Here is a 17,812-nt window from a genome sequence, read left to right as displayed (position 1 = left end):
AATTGGTGTTTCAATCTATCATACTTAACAACAAAAGTGATGGTTAGGGTGATTTTGAAACAAAGTTACAATTTTAGGGGTCAATCATGCATTTTCTTTGTTCCAGGAATTAAGTGTACTTAGGGTAAAAGTTAAAGTGAAAAGGTGTAATTTACCGTATATCTAGTGACTTTAAGAATGTGGAAATACGTATGGGTGAAAACTGAAAATTATTGTTTGAAAACATTTGTAGAAATACGTGTGGGTAAAAAAATGTGTTGAAATGCGTGAAATGTTGTTTAAAAACTGAAAATTATTTTTTGAAAACACTAACCAAACACCCCCTAAAGACTACTTAAACTATGGTTTGATAGTTTCCTTTTTTGTTTTATTTTATTGTTTCCTCTTTTTTTGTCCCTTATTTTTCTAAGCTTCTTTTTATTTTACAAGTGTAAAAGGTTACTGATGACCCTTGGAATAAACATTGTGTTCTTTTTTGTGACTACTTCGAATCTTTGACAATTCGACTATAGTGACAATTTTTTGATGTATAGTTTTCATGGGTATTAAGAGTTTAAGGTGGTCATTTTTAATTATTTGGTTTTCAAATGAAAATAATCCATTTGTTTTTGTTAGTATATAATCATATATAATGTCACATCATCTAAAATTAGATATATATATATATATATATAATCATTCAAAACTAATACGAGTATTCTATCCCAATATATATACTTAGAACTAAAAACAGAATACTAGCAGTAGTTTTTGATTCACATCAAGAAGCGAGTACTTTTTTATACCCATATTCCTTATTCTAGTTCATAAGTAAACACATCTCATTAGTTTTATGATTAACTAACAAATTTAGAGGGAAGGAAATACTTAATTCTTAAATATCATGAAATTTATATACATGAGCAAGCAAAGCGTAAAAATATGAAATGAAAATGTAACATAATCCGATTCTCCCAAAAAAAAAAAAAAAAATGTAACATAATCCCACATCATTTAAAATTTGAAATAAAGTCGCATTTAATATATTTCTAAATTTGTAATATTTAATGTGAATCATAAAATATATCTGTTTCAAATTAAGTGAATTATTTTCAACTCAACTCACATCACTATGCATTTTTGCATGTCACCACATGACACATCAGAATAGTGAGCATTGAATGGTTGTGATGTGGGAGGACCTTGGGCTTGTCCTTGTGGAGGATATCCATATGGTGGATAACCCTGTGGCTGTGGAACATGATTGCTTGGTGGTGAAGGTGGTGGTTTAATGAATTCAATGTTAAAAGTATGATGATGGGGCAAGTTTTTCATTGCATTACAGTTAAGATTTTCACAGCCACCAGCACCAGCACCAGCACCACCATAGCTAGAAGAAGCCTCACAATGACTTGAGCTAGCAGCTTTTGCAGGCTTAAGGTTAGGCCCATCCTTCTTTTCACTTTGAACATCACCAATAGATGCATTTGCATGACCCCCTTTGTAATCATTAAATGTCATTTTCAATGTCCTAGATTGAACAAGCTCCACGTTTTTCAACCTCTCAAGTTTAGCCAATTCTTGAAGTTCTGCTATTTGGAAATCTCTGAATTGCTCTTGTCCATTTTGGTTGTTAGTAGCTGCAACATGTGTGTTATGGTTAGGCACAGAGTGTGGTGATGGAATATGCATTGTTGCACATGGTAGCTCTCTTTTGATATATATTCCTTCAAGACGGTCAGCAAGTGTGTGAGGATCTATTTCAGTTGTAACTTTTACTCTCCCGGATTCTCCATCAGCCTCAATAGAATACACTCCTATCAAAATAATATAAAATGTTACAGTTTTGCAATTTTGACAAAATTTAATCATTATATAAAACCAAAACTTGAAGTTACCATGAAGTTTTGACAACAATTGCCTCACCCTCCTTTGACATTTCAGACAAGGTAGTCTGAAAACGTAAGTCTGTAACAAAATCATTCAAGGAGATTTTATAAGAGTTTAAAAACCAAATAAAACCTATATCATATAATTTCTTTGACGTAAAAGTTAAGGTATTAGTGAAGAGCCTTCTAGCCCAATGACGTTGGTCGGTTTTCTCGATCGAGATAATTTGGATATATTACTAAAGATACACTCATGGATGTATAATTACATGAACGTTTACTAATATATATACTAAAAAGGATCCTTAGTTCCTTAGTCCTAAATTGTATAGTGAAATATATTGGAGAAAATTAACACAAGATAAAAAAAAAAAAAAAATTGACATATTATACTATAAATCGTATGCTAATTAGAAACAAAATAAAAAACTAATTGGCAAGTATAGAACTTTTGTAATCAAAATTGCAATCAATTGCTGTTAAACTCGAAAACCAATGAATCCAAACAATAGGACAAAATGTTGTCTTGCAGCTTGTGACTTGCTTAGAGGACCAACATGACTATCATAAAATATGTAATAAAACCTTACACTAATGCTAGAGGAACTAAAGATAAAAATTCATGAGCCAGACTTCTAAATTCCATGCAATTATCTAAATCCTGTAGCATTCAGCAAGCTACCTGAGGAGCAATATGTGAGTCCATTACATGTGGGTGGTAGTACTCCATTACTCCATTAAAAGGATCTTCAAAAACTTCACAGCCAAATACAAGTACAGAGATCTTCTGTTGCCTTCAAATTACTTATGTTGTTGGGTCAGGATGTACTCGGGAATTCTTGCAAGTGATGAATAATTTTAACAAAAAGGCAGACAGAAATTCCTTGCAATTTGAAGGAAATAAAAAGGCCAATATTTATAAAGGAGAAAAATGATACCTGTCTTAATTTAGAAATTAATTATTGATCTAATGTCATTAAAATGATGATCAAATCTTCATGAATCTTATTTATATCCAAATTAAATGTCAATATGGTGTCTGATTTCATTTTGCTTTTGAAATTTTAGGTGCCTATTAGTAAAGCATTAATTGATATAAGATGAAATCTTATGTTTAATGAGTAAAGATTTGGTGACTACAAGGACTTCACCTGAACTACAACCTGAATTTTTTTTAAATATAATATATCATCAAAATTTGTAGCTATAAATACTGAGGGCATGAGGATTAAGATAGTATCCTCTGTCTGATCTCCTGAAGCAAATCTTTGGATTAAATTATTGGATGGAGAAGATCATTTGCATTTCCTATGGGGAAATGGTTGTGTAAGTTTTGCACAAAGTAGTCCTAATGGAGGAAGAATATTAGGATTTGTTACACGAAAGACAATCACTATTAACACTTCTAAAACAGACACGGGTATGTGTATAACACGATAACGAGAGTGTCCGTGCTTCCTAGACTTCAAAAGACAATAAAATTTGCAAAAGAAAGGAATCAGCTGTGTCGCTTGTTTAACCCCATTAACTATCATTGATTTTTTTTTTTTTTTTGAAAAGGAAATGTATGATATCATTAAACACAGGGAAAAGAAATACAACAGGGGCCAAAGCTAACAACAGTCAGCCAAGGTCTAGCTGAATCAAGTGCTGCAAAAACAGAGGATAAACATCTTTCCATACATAACTGGTATTATTCCATTTGGCAAACTGGGCAAGCCCATGGGCAACCCTGTTGTAAACTCTTTTGACGTGTCTGAAGGAGCAACTTGAGAAGGAAGATTTAGCACTCTGAATTCCTTGAATCAAGTGGCCAATTTCATTGCCACAATGATCATGCAAAACGGCTTGGATAACAAAGGCAGCATTCGATTCAAAGATGACATTGGGAATAGCTAGATTCTGAGCCAATAGGACACCCTGCTCCAAGGCAAAGAACTCAGTCCACTCAGCTGGGTAGTGTGAAGGTAGTGCCTTACTTAGAGCAGCAACAACATTGCCCTTGTCGTCGCGGACAATTGCACCAACCCCCAAGACCCTATGCCCATCTAGAGGTGATGCTCCATCCACAATAACCTTAAAAAACCCTGGCGGAGGGGCCATCCAGCCATCACATGTAGCTTGCATCGCAGGACAGAGCACTGAGTTGGCTTCATGAAAATCATCTATAATACTTTCTGCCAAATTCCAAACTTGTAGAGGAGAGAGGCCCTTTTCATTGTGAGCTAGCAGATTCCGATTATGCCAAATTGCCCAAGAGATTGCAAAAAAATATTCCAAGTACACAGCATTGTGACTTAAGCACAATTTATGCACAACATCAGTGAGGTCCGTGGCATTCAAGAGCAGACTCAAAGGACAGTCCTGCCAAAGCGACCAAACAGAAATAGCAAAATCACATGAAATCAATGCATGAATGAGATTTTCAGGTTCATCACCACAAACTGGACAATCCCAACCCAGATGTATACCTCTTTCCACCATCTTTGCATACACTGGGAGACCATTCACACAGGCTCTCCAGGAAAAAATCTTAACCTTTGCAGGGAGTTTCAACTTCCACAGATTTTTCCAAATAAGGGCATTTAAGTCTCCAGAAGAGCTTTCTCCCATATCCTTACCAGCCTGAAGCTTTGCAGCAATGAAATAGGCGCTTTTGACAGTGAACACACCTCTTTTATTCCCGATCCAAATGAGAGTCTCTTCTGGCAAATTCTGACTTAGAGGTATTTTTAGGATTGTGTCCGCTTCAAAAGGCAAGAAGAGCGCCCTTACCACACTGGCTTTCCACCACTTAGTCTCTTGATTAATGAGAGAGGAGACCATGGGAAAGTCTTCAAATTCCTTAGGAGGGGTGATTACTTTGTATGTGGAGGGAGTAGGGAGTCATTTGTCCTCCCAAATGTGAATTAAGCGCCCATTCCCTACTCTCCAACGGGTTCCATTCTTAATGACTTCAAGACTTTGAAAAATACTACGCCATGTGTAAGAGGGGCTGCTGCCAAGGCTTGCGCTTAGAACGTCATCATAAGGAAAATACTTTGCCTTTAGAATGCGGGTTGCTAAGGAGCTCGGGTTTGTAAGGATCCGCCAAGCCTGCTTTGCTAGCAAGGCTAAGTTAAAAGCTTGCAAATTCCGGAAACCCATACCACCAAGGGATTTAGGCTTGCACATTTTCTTCCATCCGACCCAAGCAATCTTTGTCTCTTGTTGTTTTTGCCCCCACCAAAAGCTTCTCAATTCTCTTTCAAGGTCTTCACATAGGCTCTTTGGAAGAAGGAAACAACTCATTGTGTAGGAAGGAATGGCTTGAGCCACCGCCTTAATGAGAATTTCCTTGCCTCCCAACGAGAGCAACTTACTTTTCCAACCAGCCAACTTCTTGCAGACCTTTTCTTTTATCTCCGCAAAGATTTGCTTTTTTGATCGCCCAATGATTGAGGGGAGACCAAGATACTTTGTGTGGCTATAGTCATTCATAGGTCCCAAAATGCTAAGGATTTCATCTTTAAGCTCCTGTGAAGCATTTGGACTGAAGAAAATTGAGGACTTATCGGTGTTGATCTTTTGCCCCAAGGCAGATTCATAAGTTCTAAAAATTTCTATCAGCTTATTGCATTCGGCTCCATTGGCATTACAGAAGAGAAGGCTGTCATCAGCGAAGAAGAGGTGGCTGATTTTTGGAGACCCTCTACAAATGGCAATACCATTTAGTTGCTGGCATCTTGTTGCTTCATTAATAAGAGCTGAGAAGCCTTCAGCACACAACAGGAACAAATAAGGAGACAGCGGGTCGCCTTGTCTGAGTCCTCTAGTAGGCACCGATTGTCTTTGTATTGATTGTGACATTCGTATTGATCAGGGGCTATTTTTTCATGCTAATGCTGGTTGTGAAAGAAAAAAAAATGATAATTTTTTGTTCAAATGGATAGCAATTTCAAATGGGGAGCAATTTCTAATGCAAAAGCAAAAGCCAATGCCTATCAAAATGCTGAATATGAAATTTGAGGAGAAGTAATTTTCTTTCCCTTGCTCTTAACCACATGTTAAAACTTTGTTGCAATAGATAATGTTACTTACAATAACTGGTTGGAACTGAGAATTTGTCAGAAAAAGAAAGAGCAGAGAAGTATGAGAAGGCATTAGCTTTCCTTCAAGAACAAGAACATGGTATAAAATCTGGACAATTAGGAAAAGGTAGGAAGAGGGGAAGATGAAGCTAACTTCTGAATCTTGTAGTACATGCTATTATTATTTAGGTGGTGTTTACGTATACATAATATTCTTGGAATTGAAGTGAATTGAAGCCTTGGAATTGGAATCAAAGGCGCAATTTTGATTTTGTTGTATTATTATTGTTAACTTAAGAAATTATAAGCAAGTTTTTCCCTTCTCATATTGATTTCATTGTATTTTAAGCAACTGTCCCTCACGCTCATTGCATATTTTTTAAGTGTACAAATTAGAGCCTTAAAGTGCAGCACCTAAAGCAACACATCTAGTGATCTAAATCAAAATCGAAGAATTATTAGAGGAATCAATGGAAGAAGGATCTTATCCCAAACAAAACATCACACCAAGCTCAATATTCTGTTCTAGCTAGTTTGATTTATGTTTTAAACAGGCTGAAGCTAGTTGTAAAGCTTTCTTGGTTGATTTTTTTCCCTTGACACATGATTAATCATCATGGAACATTCGTCCAAATTCTTCTTCACCATTTTCAGCTTAATCCTAACTAGTTTAGCATTATAAGCATCCCTTTTCCTTATTGTTTTGATACACCTCTCACTTTAAGGTTGAAAAGGAGCATACAGTTAACTGCTCCAAGTCTTTTTCAACAACACAAGCGTTGGTCTCTTGGTATTCTCCTCACAGGTAGCATTTTACACAAACATCTGAATCTTCCAATCCTGTGAGCCTTAACGTAACATTGATGCTAGTGAATCTTCCAATTTCATATCAAAACTCTTAACAGAATCTCTATGCTCACCCAATAAGAAAAATTCTAACAATGGATCTAAGACCCTAATTTGAATTCTATCCAAAAAAATTAAAAAAGCAACTTGTAAATCATGACTGATCAATAATAACATGTTACCTAGTAATTGTGCAAACTGCAAACAAACAACTAACCATAGAGGCATTTTCCTGAGGTAACACACAGACAACTAACCATTAATACTACCTAAGGTAAAAGAAAGAATAGTACTAATCAAACCACTATACATAAGATCTTCACCCCCTACCCAGAACCAACATAAAAATAATCAAAAGTTCCAGAGTTCCATTTATACTACAATACAATTACCTGGCACATTGCCAAACCTGATATATGCAATATATGACCAAAATGTTAATCATTCTTCAATAACAACTAACAATACAATCACAGTCATTACCTGGCACATTGCCAAAACTTGATATATTCAATCACCTGGCACCAGCTCTTCCTTTTCCAACACCAGCTCTAGCATCTTTTCTAGATCTACCAACTCCATTGTTTCCAGTAACAATTGTTTAGGTTGAGACCTTTAATAATAGAAACATGGTAAATATGCATACACAACAAACTAAATGACCAAATATTGGCAATTTGCAAATAATAAGCATAATGTATATAATATAGTATGGAAAGTATTATAGTTGGTTGGCTTTTAGCAGCACTTGATGGGCGACAATCCTCTTCCACTCTTAAGCCCTTAAACACATGATTGCCTCCTGTTCTCCTAATCTACAACAAGCTAAAAAAATTTGCACTTATCAACTACAATAAGTAGCATATATCAAAACTTAGTTAGCAATAAGCATGTATGTATACATGATTTTGTCTCCCTACAGTAGATGTTGCTCCTTGTCTCTGCTCAGTCTGGCCCTCACTTGCATCATTAGATTTGGGGGGGTACTTTTCATCCTCTTTTGTTGTGACCTAATTGTCCGCAATTTGTACATTTTTGAGCGGCAGATGACTTTTTCAACTTATGTGAAATTCTTCATGCCTCATCAGCAACTTTCTTCCTTTTGTTCTACTTTGGTCTTCCAGGCTGTAGTAGCATCTTCGGAGGTAGAATTTTATCACTTGCTTCCTTTGGCCAAAACTCCTCACCATTGGTAGGCTGGATAAAATGTGAGTAAGTTCTAAGGTAAGTCTCAACCTTGTAGTAGTGATGCACATAATTTTCTGCATTTTCTTTCTTGTAAGCAATTGTTGAAACCGCATGCTTACAAGGGATGCCTGTTAAATCCCATCTATAGCAAGCACATGTATGCTTATCTAGATCAACTACAAATTGTTTTCCCTTACAATGCACTTCAAACTTTGATCCACCAGACCATGTGGATGTGCAATCCCTAGTTGCTTCCTTGTTAACTTCTAATTTATCTTGAATCCTAGGACAAATTGGGCTAGACTTTTTCAACATTGTATCCCTATTTCTTGGGATCCTTTTCATAAGATACCTATAATCATCTCACACATAGTCAATATGGACTTATCCCTAGCATCAATTATCTTGGAATTAAATGACTCACAAAGGTTGTTTAACAACATGTCACACTTAGGCAAAGTACTAAAAGCATATCTACTCCAATGTGCACAATCAATACCCATCAAATGCCCATAAGCATTGACATCTATATTTCTCATCATCTCCATTTTTGCCTTAAACCCAGATCCGGTGGTCTCTCTTGCTGCTGCCCACATTAAATCCTTCAATAGTTTACCCTTATGCTCTTTCTTGAAGTTGGCATATAAATGCCTAACATAGAACCTTGTATGTGTTTCAAGAGCAACTGTTGCAAGAGCAGGAAGTAAGCCCTACATTAAAAAAAAAAAAAAAAAAAAAGGATATTATGTAGATATTAAATAATTTGAACACTAAATTTAAATATAAATATATACAATGAATACAACATTAAACTTACACAAAAAAGAAACACATACCTTCTGTTAGTCAGAAGTAAAGGTCCAGCCACGTTCCCTCATAGGACCAATATCAGCTAACAACAACTCTAGAAACCATGACCAACTGTCCTTAGTCTCACCCTCACAAACAGCAAATGTTATTGGGTACATCCTATCATTCCCATCAATCCCAACAGCTGCCAATAGTTGACCCTTCAAAAACCCTCTTAAATGATAAGTGACAAGACTAATAATTGGCTTACATTCCTCCATAAATCCGGTTTTACAAGCAGCTAGGCACACATACATTCTCTTGAAGTGCAATGTGGGTGTGTGTAGATTAATTTTGGCTGTAGTGCCTGGATTAGAAACTCTCAACTCTTCACAATAATCTCTAGCTCTTTCAAACTGATAGGCAAACCTTCCTTTAAGCATTTCCAATGCAATCTGCCTACCCCTAAAGGCTTTGTCCAAGGAAATGTTTACTTGGAACTGATTTTTTATACCTTCCTTTATCTCAGTACTTTTGATGTTGGGTCTTCCTCTAAACACCTCAAGCCATGCAACCGCAATCCACCTTGTAGAAACCATCCTACTATGAAAGGCCCTGGAACATGTATGTTTTTCTTGATAGGTTTTCACAAGCAAAGAGTTTTCATCACAGTCCCATGAAGCATAAATTTACCACTCACAATTCTCACATTTGTAACTCACCTTGTGAGACTCATTCTTAACAATTAACAATGGATATCCATGCTTGATTCTATAAGATTGCACAGCCCTTTTAAACTCCTTGTGGTCACTAAACAACATCCCTTTCTCAAAAATGAGGTCGGGCATATCCACCTCAGCTCTAAATCCAATGTACTTGAGGTGCTCTTCATCATCCTCAGAGTTAACAGGTGTGCATAAAACGTCAGAGTGCCCATAATCACTTTCCCCACTTTTTATATTATGCTCCTCATCACTAAAGCAAGTGGGTACCCAATTTGATGTGTTCTGCTCATAAGGGTTTACGTTCAATTGGTCATAGGCAGTGGTTTAGACAATGTGAATGGATGGAGCAATGTAAGTGGATGGGTTAATGGGAGAGGATGGTCTTTCATATCTATCAAATTCATTGTCACTTACAAAATCAGCATAGTCCTCATAAAAAAAAATTCATCTACTCCAACTCCTCCATCAACTTCTTTATAAAATTCATGCTCATCATTACCTTCATTACCTTGATCCTCATCAATTACATACTCCACATATATGTGGATCAACCTTTCAGGTGCAAATTCTAACCAGTCACATAAAGCCCTAACATCATCATCTTTTTTCAATGGAAATAGGCCATTATGAAGTTCCATATGAGGAATTCGGTAAAAAAAATTTGCTACATTCGTAATACCAAGATCTTTAGCATACTTAGGCATATCAAAAACAGCAAAAGTGTCATGATCAACATCTGAGACCCTTGATTCAGTCCCTCTAGCATATTCAACATGTGTATAACTATGTGTAATGAATACCCCTCCATGATGTATTGACATATCGAATGGTTGATCCATATTCAAAGCCCTGCACACACATATAAATGCATTACTAAAACATTATATTTAATTAATAAATTAATAAAATATAATTCACATACATGTGCAGACAAGAGCTATAAAGCAGAACACATGAACCACTCAGTTGGACCACAACCATTCCACTTAGTCAATTTACCAAGTAAAAATTTGCATTATTTTACACCATTCAATACACATAGGTCATCATCACAGGTTGAACCACTAAAATTAAATATCAATAAAGTAAACAATTCTAGACAAAACACAACCAAATATATCATAAACCATTGACAAAATTCTATGCATCTGGTTCCAAGTAATAAAGTAACCAGTTTCAAGTATCAATACAGTATATATCAATACAGTAACCAGTTTCACTTTCAAGTAATCCAAACATTTTGTGTATCCAGCAACAAAATCCCAAACAAAAAAATTGAACAAAAACCTCAACAAACCCCAACAACAAAAGCCCAACCAAACGCAATAAAAAACCCAAAATTCCAATCCAGCAATGACAAGAAACATCCAAAAAGAGAGGGAGAGAGAGCCATAGAGAATTTTTGGCCGTACCTGTCGCCGCCGTTGTTACCGCCTTGGAGATGAACTGGAGCCGACCTGGAACCATCAATGAACCTACTCACATCTGGGTTCATAGTGCAAGGAGCTGGTTGCAAAGCCGATGGGTGGTCTGGGTTCATAAGGGTTAGGAAGGGAAGGGTTGGGTTCGTGGGTTAGGGAGCTAAGGGCTGGTTCGTGGGTTTAGATTTAGGATTTTGAGATTTTTTGTTTGTTTTCTTTCTAGTCAAAACGATGTCGTTTAGCATGTGCCAAGTCATCACATCATTTCCATTGCAACTGTGTCGTTTTGAGCTTATTTGGCAAAAAAAAAAAAAAAAAACATGCCAGTAAGATGACTTGGTAGTTAATAGCAAAATCTAATTGGGGGTGTGATTTGCTAACGGAACCAAACGTTGGGGTATAAAATCAAAGTTCTGAGACGTTGGGGTGTAAAATCCAATCACCCCCAAACGTTAGGGGTGTACTTTGCAATTTAGCCTTACCAAAAATGACAATGTATATATAAGAGAGTTTATTTTATACTTAAATCAAGGACTTATCAGTAGGTACAACCACTATCACATGTCTGCCATCAATCGCACCGATGCAATCCTAATAAAAACATTAATAGTTTTCAGTTCCACATGCATTGTATTATCTTATAGACAATAGCACTTATTCAAATATACAATAGTACACATACTTGGAAATGTGGCCAATAAATTGGATGGTCTTGTAATCGGGTTGGAACTTCACTAAAAGTTGGATCCAAAGGCTTTACATATGCAGTTGCAAAGCGACCACCCAATAGAGTGATTATCTTCTCAAAATGTCTACTTATGGTTTCACCCGAATGCTGAAATATTTCTTGAGCCATTCGGTTATATGTTCCATGACTAAGTATCAGTAAACAGATTGTCATTGACTCTTCTAAACTTTTATTCCTTGAATGTTGAAGTCCATAGTCATGTTGTAAAACTTGACACAAATTATGAAACATCTCCTTTTTCATTCTAAACATGTTGTAACACAATTTCTCATTACCTTCCATACAGCATCTCACCCAAGCCCACCCTGTTCGTTCAGAATCATAACAAAGAGTCTTATTAATGTACTTATTGAAATATGTCACAGCTGCTTCACATGTAATTGCCATAAGCTGGTAAAACTCCTCATCAGAATCATCATTACTATCATCATCATCAGAATCATTGTCACTGTCATCATCACTGTCACTACTCTTATCATCATTGTTATCACCATCATTATTATTGTCAACATTGTTATAATTGCCATCATTCAAGTCACCACCATCATGATCATCATAGTAATTTCTGTAATCCCCATCCATTAACAGTTCCATATAGCCACCCTCATGAGTACCATTATACTCATTCATATTGGTTTAGTCTATACAACAAAGTAACAAATAATCAACCATTGCTAATACTACTTTAATATAAATCAACACAATAATCAACAAAGTAACAAAAGGCAACAATAACACTTTAATGAAAATTTCAAATGTGTTTACATTACACATATATTCGTCCAAAGCTAATACCAAATATCACATAACTTAGTTTAAAGTTAATACGACATAGCTAATACAACATAAAGCTAATATTAGTCCTAAACTAATACAACATAAAGTTAATATTAGTCTTAAGCTAATACAGAGTAACACATAAGGTTGGTCACTTCTTTTGGTTCTAAATCATTTCTTGTAGCCATTGCAGCTGTGACTCTGGCTCCTTGAAATTTAGGAACATCTCCCTACTTGACCTTTTCATTAAGACATAGGAAGCTTGAACCATAAACGTACTGTGCACTCTAGGAAGTTCTCTCACAATCTCCATGACATTATCAATTGAACTTGGTGACTCTCAAGAAGTACCTGTAGACTTATTCTGACATACATTTATTAATTGACTAATACGATCGTCCAACATTGCAACTCCTCCTATCTTCTTCTTTTTCTTCTATGAGGATATTGATTCACTAGTTCGCTTTTGTCCTGAACTACATGATTGACTACTATGTCCTTGCTGCAAACTATCAATGTCTAAACTCATGTCACATTGATTACCCTTAAATTTGAAGCTACCAGATGAATCACTAGCACCCTCCTATGGCATTGTTGGAGGGAGTGTATTTGAAGAAGGGGTCCATGCAACTACTTTAGTTGCTGCAACATCCCTAAACATTCTATCAAGTTATTCTAGATTCTGTAGACCTTTATGTCAAAATTTTGTAGCTTTGGGTACTTCCTACGAAATGTAATTGTCATTTCACTCATATTATAATAATATAAAAAACTATCTCCAACTAACTACATATTAATAAAATACTCAACTCACCTTCAACTTCCGGTCCCACCAATTATCACTAGCATCAATCGTTCCCTTCACTACATCCCAACCTAAACCTCTGTCAAGACTCTTCAATTTTTCCCACACTCTCCAATTTGTTTTTAAATACATCCCACCTACTTTTTAATTAGTCCTTACCATAGTTTAGACCGGTCTCATCATCAATTTGGTCACCAAATTGATCCAACCTTTGGTACTAAAGACAGCACCTTTTGTTCTATTCCTGGCTTCAATCTGTTCCACACAAAGGTTACAAAAAGCAGTTGTCCAACTTGGATCTCCCCATAATGCTCTAGCCTTTTTTGCCTCGGAGTTGGAAGTGGTGTTTTTACCCATCTATAGAGTTAAGCAACCGTAAGATATGCAAAAAATAGAATTCATAATATTCTAATCTAGTGAAATAGTTACAAACATGATCTAATAAATCCACACACAAAAAAAAAAAAAAAATTGATGATTTGGTGTGAAACAATTTTTAGTGTTATATGAGTGAAATTCTCAACCATTGCTCAAACTATGGGCTAGCACTATTAAGTGCCTTATTCAAAGATTACGAGGCATTTGATAATTATAGGCATCCAAGTCATGTTTAATTGTACAGAGCTACTTATATTATAGATAGAGGCATCGTTTAAATAGGCTAGAAGCCACATCTGCATCAATTTCACCTTAACTGATACCACTTCTCCCTAGTCTAACACCCTTTAGTAACTAACTTTAAGCCAACTATGTAACCACCTTGCCAGCCCATTCCCTATAACTAACTAACTATATCAACTAACTCTAATGCCACACAAGACTGATGTAAGCATATCACCAATACAAGTAATACAAGTATATCTATATTGTTAGGATATATGTGGTTCACTTGCTAAAAACATATGTCATTCTTTTATGTAATTGGTTAATCCTTTGACAAAATACACTTTATTTGTAATTGGATAGTTCTAGATGTTTTTAATACTTCAAGAAACTGTGTTTCAAAATCAAGTGTTGAAGTCATCAAGTTTATCTAAGAAACAAGCTGAAGAAGTGCAAGTTCATTAAAGCTCGACAGCTAGCATGTGTCGATGTTTAGAAAGCTGCTCAAGCCCGTGTGCTCGACACTTACTCAACACCTCCTATCTGTCGAGATTTAAGAAAAACAAATTTTTCTGTTTTGTTTTCTTGGGATCCGTGTTTATGTGTTTGTGCCTTCTTTTCTCCTAATTCTAGACATATAAAAGGATTGTTTTAAAGGCCGTCAAAGGATACACAAGTTACACAATCATTGAGCAAAGTTTGTTCAAGCAGTTTGTGACTAGAGACAAAGTTTTGCCCTAGTTCATCATTCTTGAAGAAATTGCTGTGTATGTGCACCTTTGGGTTTTGTGACCAAGCATCTTCTTGATCTTCATCGTTGGGATGAACTGAAGAACTTTGCAGCCAACAACCTTCTACAGTTGGTGATTGAAGTTGCGTACTGGAATCCGTACAATTGGTTAGTCATGTACTTAGGAGCCGTGCATAAAAAAGGAAAAATTATCACTACAAAACAAGTCCAATTGGGTATTGGGGTAAGGGTTCAACTGTAGGTTGGTATAAGGTACTGAGATTCCTTTACTTGTAACCACTTGTTGTGATAATAATGGAATTTCAAAAGTGGTGACCTGAAAATCACCTGATGGGGTTTTTGCCGTTAAGTTTTCCTTATTTGTAAACAAATCGCCATGTTATTTATTTTTCGCTGCATAATTAGTTTATTAGTTATTTGTTTATACTACCATGCGTTTCCATATTAATTAACTTAATTAATTCACTTGGCTAAATTAATTGGTTAATTTATCACAAGAGGTCAATTTGTTTTTGGCCTATCAAGTGGTATCAGAGCAGACACATTCTGATTAGGTTTTAATATTGCTGTGTTGATCCATTGACCCTTGTTTGTCATGGATAGAGGACAGTCGTTAATTATATCTCCTTTATTTGATGGCATTAACTATGCATACTGAAAAGTACGCATGAGAGTTTTCTTGCAGTCTTTAAATGAGAAGGTGTGGCAAGCTGTAGAGATTGGCTAGACCAAGCCAAAAGAAGCGTCGGCCGATTGGGATGAAGCCAAGATTAAAGCGGTAAACTTTAACAGCAGAGCATTGAATGCTTTATTCAGTGTGGTTACTAATAAGGAGTTCAAGAAGGTATCCTCGATTGAAACTGCTAAAGAAGTGTGGACCATTCTCCAGAAAACCTATGAGGGTACAAAGGCTATCAAGAATTCAAATTTTCAGAGGCTCACTACAAGCTTTGAAAAGATAAAGATGGAGGAGGATGAGTCATTCAATGAGTTCTATGTCAAGCTCAAGGACATAGTGAACTCAGTCTTCAATCTTGGGGAAACCATTCCTAAACCCAAGATTGTGAGTAAAGTGCTCAGATCTCTACTCGAGAGATTTCATGCTAAGATTACGGCGATCAAGGAATCAAAGGATATTGACAAGATTCCTTTGACTGAGCTAGTTGGAAACTTGCAGACCTACGAGCTAGGGTTATTAAGGATCGGCAAGTTGGGTAAAGGCAAGAGCATGGTTTTGAAGGCCAAGAGCAGTGACACTAATGAGTCTTTAGATGATAAGAATTATAAGATAAAGTCCTACATTACAAGGCAGTTCAAGAAGTTTATGAAGAATGCATGAAAAACGTGAATCAAGCTGGACCACTCCCTCATTTTCACCCTTAAAATTTTTAAAAACACTCGATTTGTCAGAGAACCGTTTTGGGGGTAACTTCCCCCATCTCGGTAACTAACCTTACCAATCTTGAGGTGCTTAATTAGTCTTAACTTCAATGAAAACGAGGGCTTCAACTTCTGGCCACTTCCAGAGAATATTTCAAGGCTGAAAAAGCTCAAACGTATGATCTTGTCAGCATCCACGTTGCAAGGTCCAATCCCTGCAACAATAGGATACATGACATCACTTGTTGATCTTGAATTTAGTGGAAATTACCTTGTGGGTCAAATTCCAAAAGAGATTGGATTGTTGAAGAACTTGCAACAACATCTTGAGCTTTACCGCAACCTACTTAGTGGAGACATACCAGAGGAGATATGAAATCTGACAGAGCTCATAGACTTGGACATGTCAGTGAATTGGTTAACGGGCAAGATCCCCGAATCCATTTGTCGCCTTCCAAAGCTCCAAGTCTTGCTGCATTACAACAACAGCCTTGGAGGAGAAATCCCAGGTGTGATTGCAAACTCAACAACCTTAATTAACTTCTTTGTCACATGACAATTTTCTGACAGGTGAAGTTCCACAAAATCTGGGACAATCATCATCTATGGTTGTTCTAGACCTGTCAGAAAACAATCTTAGAGGTCCTTTGCCAGCAGAGGCTTGCAAGGGAGGTCAATTGCCTTACCTTCTTGTCTTTCAAAATATGTTCTCTGGAAATTTGCCTGATAGTTACACAAAATGTGAGTCTGTTTTACGGTTTGGAGTTAGTTATAACCTCTTAGAGGGGTCTATGCCTCAAGGACTTTTAAGTCTTCCCCATACTTCACTCATTGACTTGGCTTACAATAATTTTACTGCTCCTCTTCCTATTACAATTGAATATCCCAGAAACTGGTCACAACTGTATGTACAAGGAAACTGGATTTCAGGTGTTATACCTCCTAGTATCTCTCGAGCATCCAACCTAATAAAACTAGATCTTAGTAATAATCTCCTGTCTGCTCCAATACCTTCTGAGACTTGAGTTTAAAGTAAAATTATCAGCTAGAGCCACATGTAGCATTTTATGTTTGTAACTTGAGAATGAAAATTTAATGTAAGAAAAAAGAAAGTGATGGGTCGGGAACAGCTTTAGTATTTGAGTTTGTTAGGGTCAGATCAGAGATCATATTAATGTTGGCTAATTAAAACTCTTTCATGTACTTGATTTGTAAGTTTTGAGTGTCTAGATAGTGGTTGAACTTGAAGTATGATATTCTTATTCAAATTAAGTTGCATTGAAAATAATTGATTTCTTTGAAACAAGGTCTAGCAAAAGACGAAAGCATTTTTGTATTTTTTTATTTTAATGAAAGAGACAAAAGTAAAAATTTAAAAACACGGAATCAAGAACATATAACATATATTCCTCAAAAAAAAAAAATTATATATATATATATATATATAACATGATAATAACTCTCCACTTAAGTTAGAGGAAAATAATTATTTATTTGTCCAACTACTCAAGCAACATGTTCATATTTTATTACTATTATTTTAACTTTAATAATTTGTGTTTCCTCTTTTTAATGACTTGTAAAATTATTAAAATAGTTGAAGTTGATTTTCTTAAACATACATATATAAACTATAAGATAACTTATTGTAAAATATTTTAAAATGCACTGCACATTATACGGAATATTGGCTAGTTATTCAATAAATGATGATAAGTAATACAATTAAACTTAATATATATTCAAATTTCATAAATAAAAAATAAGTCTCAAAAATATCAAAATAAACCAAACTAACAAATATAAACTAAGCTTTAAAATCCAAAATAATAAATTTAAAT

The 17,812-nt window shown here is 35.7% G+C and overlaps 1 protein-coding gene across 1 annotated transcript; it reads right to left on the bottom strand.

The window, feature by feature from the left end:
- Positions 1-3,491: 3,491 nt before the first annotated feature.
- Positions 3,492-4,694, bottom strand: LOC111998774 (uncharacterized). Its single transcript, XM_024030870.1, has one exon. The coding sequence runs from the start codon at positions 4,692-4,694 to the stop codon at positions 3,492-3,494; it is 1,203 nt and encodes a 400-aa protein (XP_023886638.1).
- Between the last annotated feature and the right edge of the window lie 13,118 nt (positions 4,695-17,812).

This window comes from Quercus suber, unplaced genomic scaffold (assembly GCF_002906115.3).
Source record: "Quercus suber isolate HL8 unplaced genomic scaffold, Cork oak 2.0 scaffold_32, whole genome shotgun sequence".
Classification (NCBI taxonomy): domain Eukaryota; kingdom Viridiplantae; phylum Streptophyta; class Magnoliopsida; order Fagales; family Fagaceae; genus Quercus; species Quercus suber.
The sequence above is the reverse complement of the archived record's forward strand: the minus strand, read 5'-3'. Positions and strand labels throughout refer to the sequence as shown.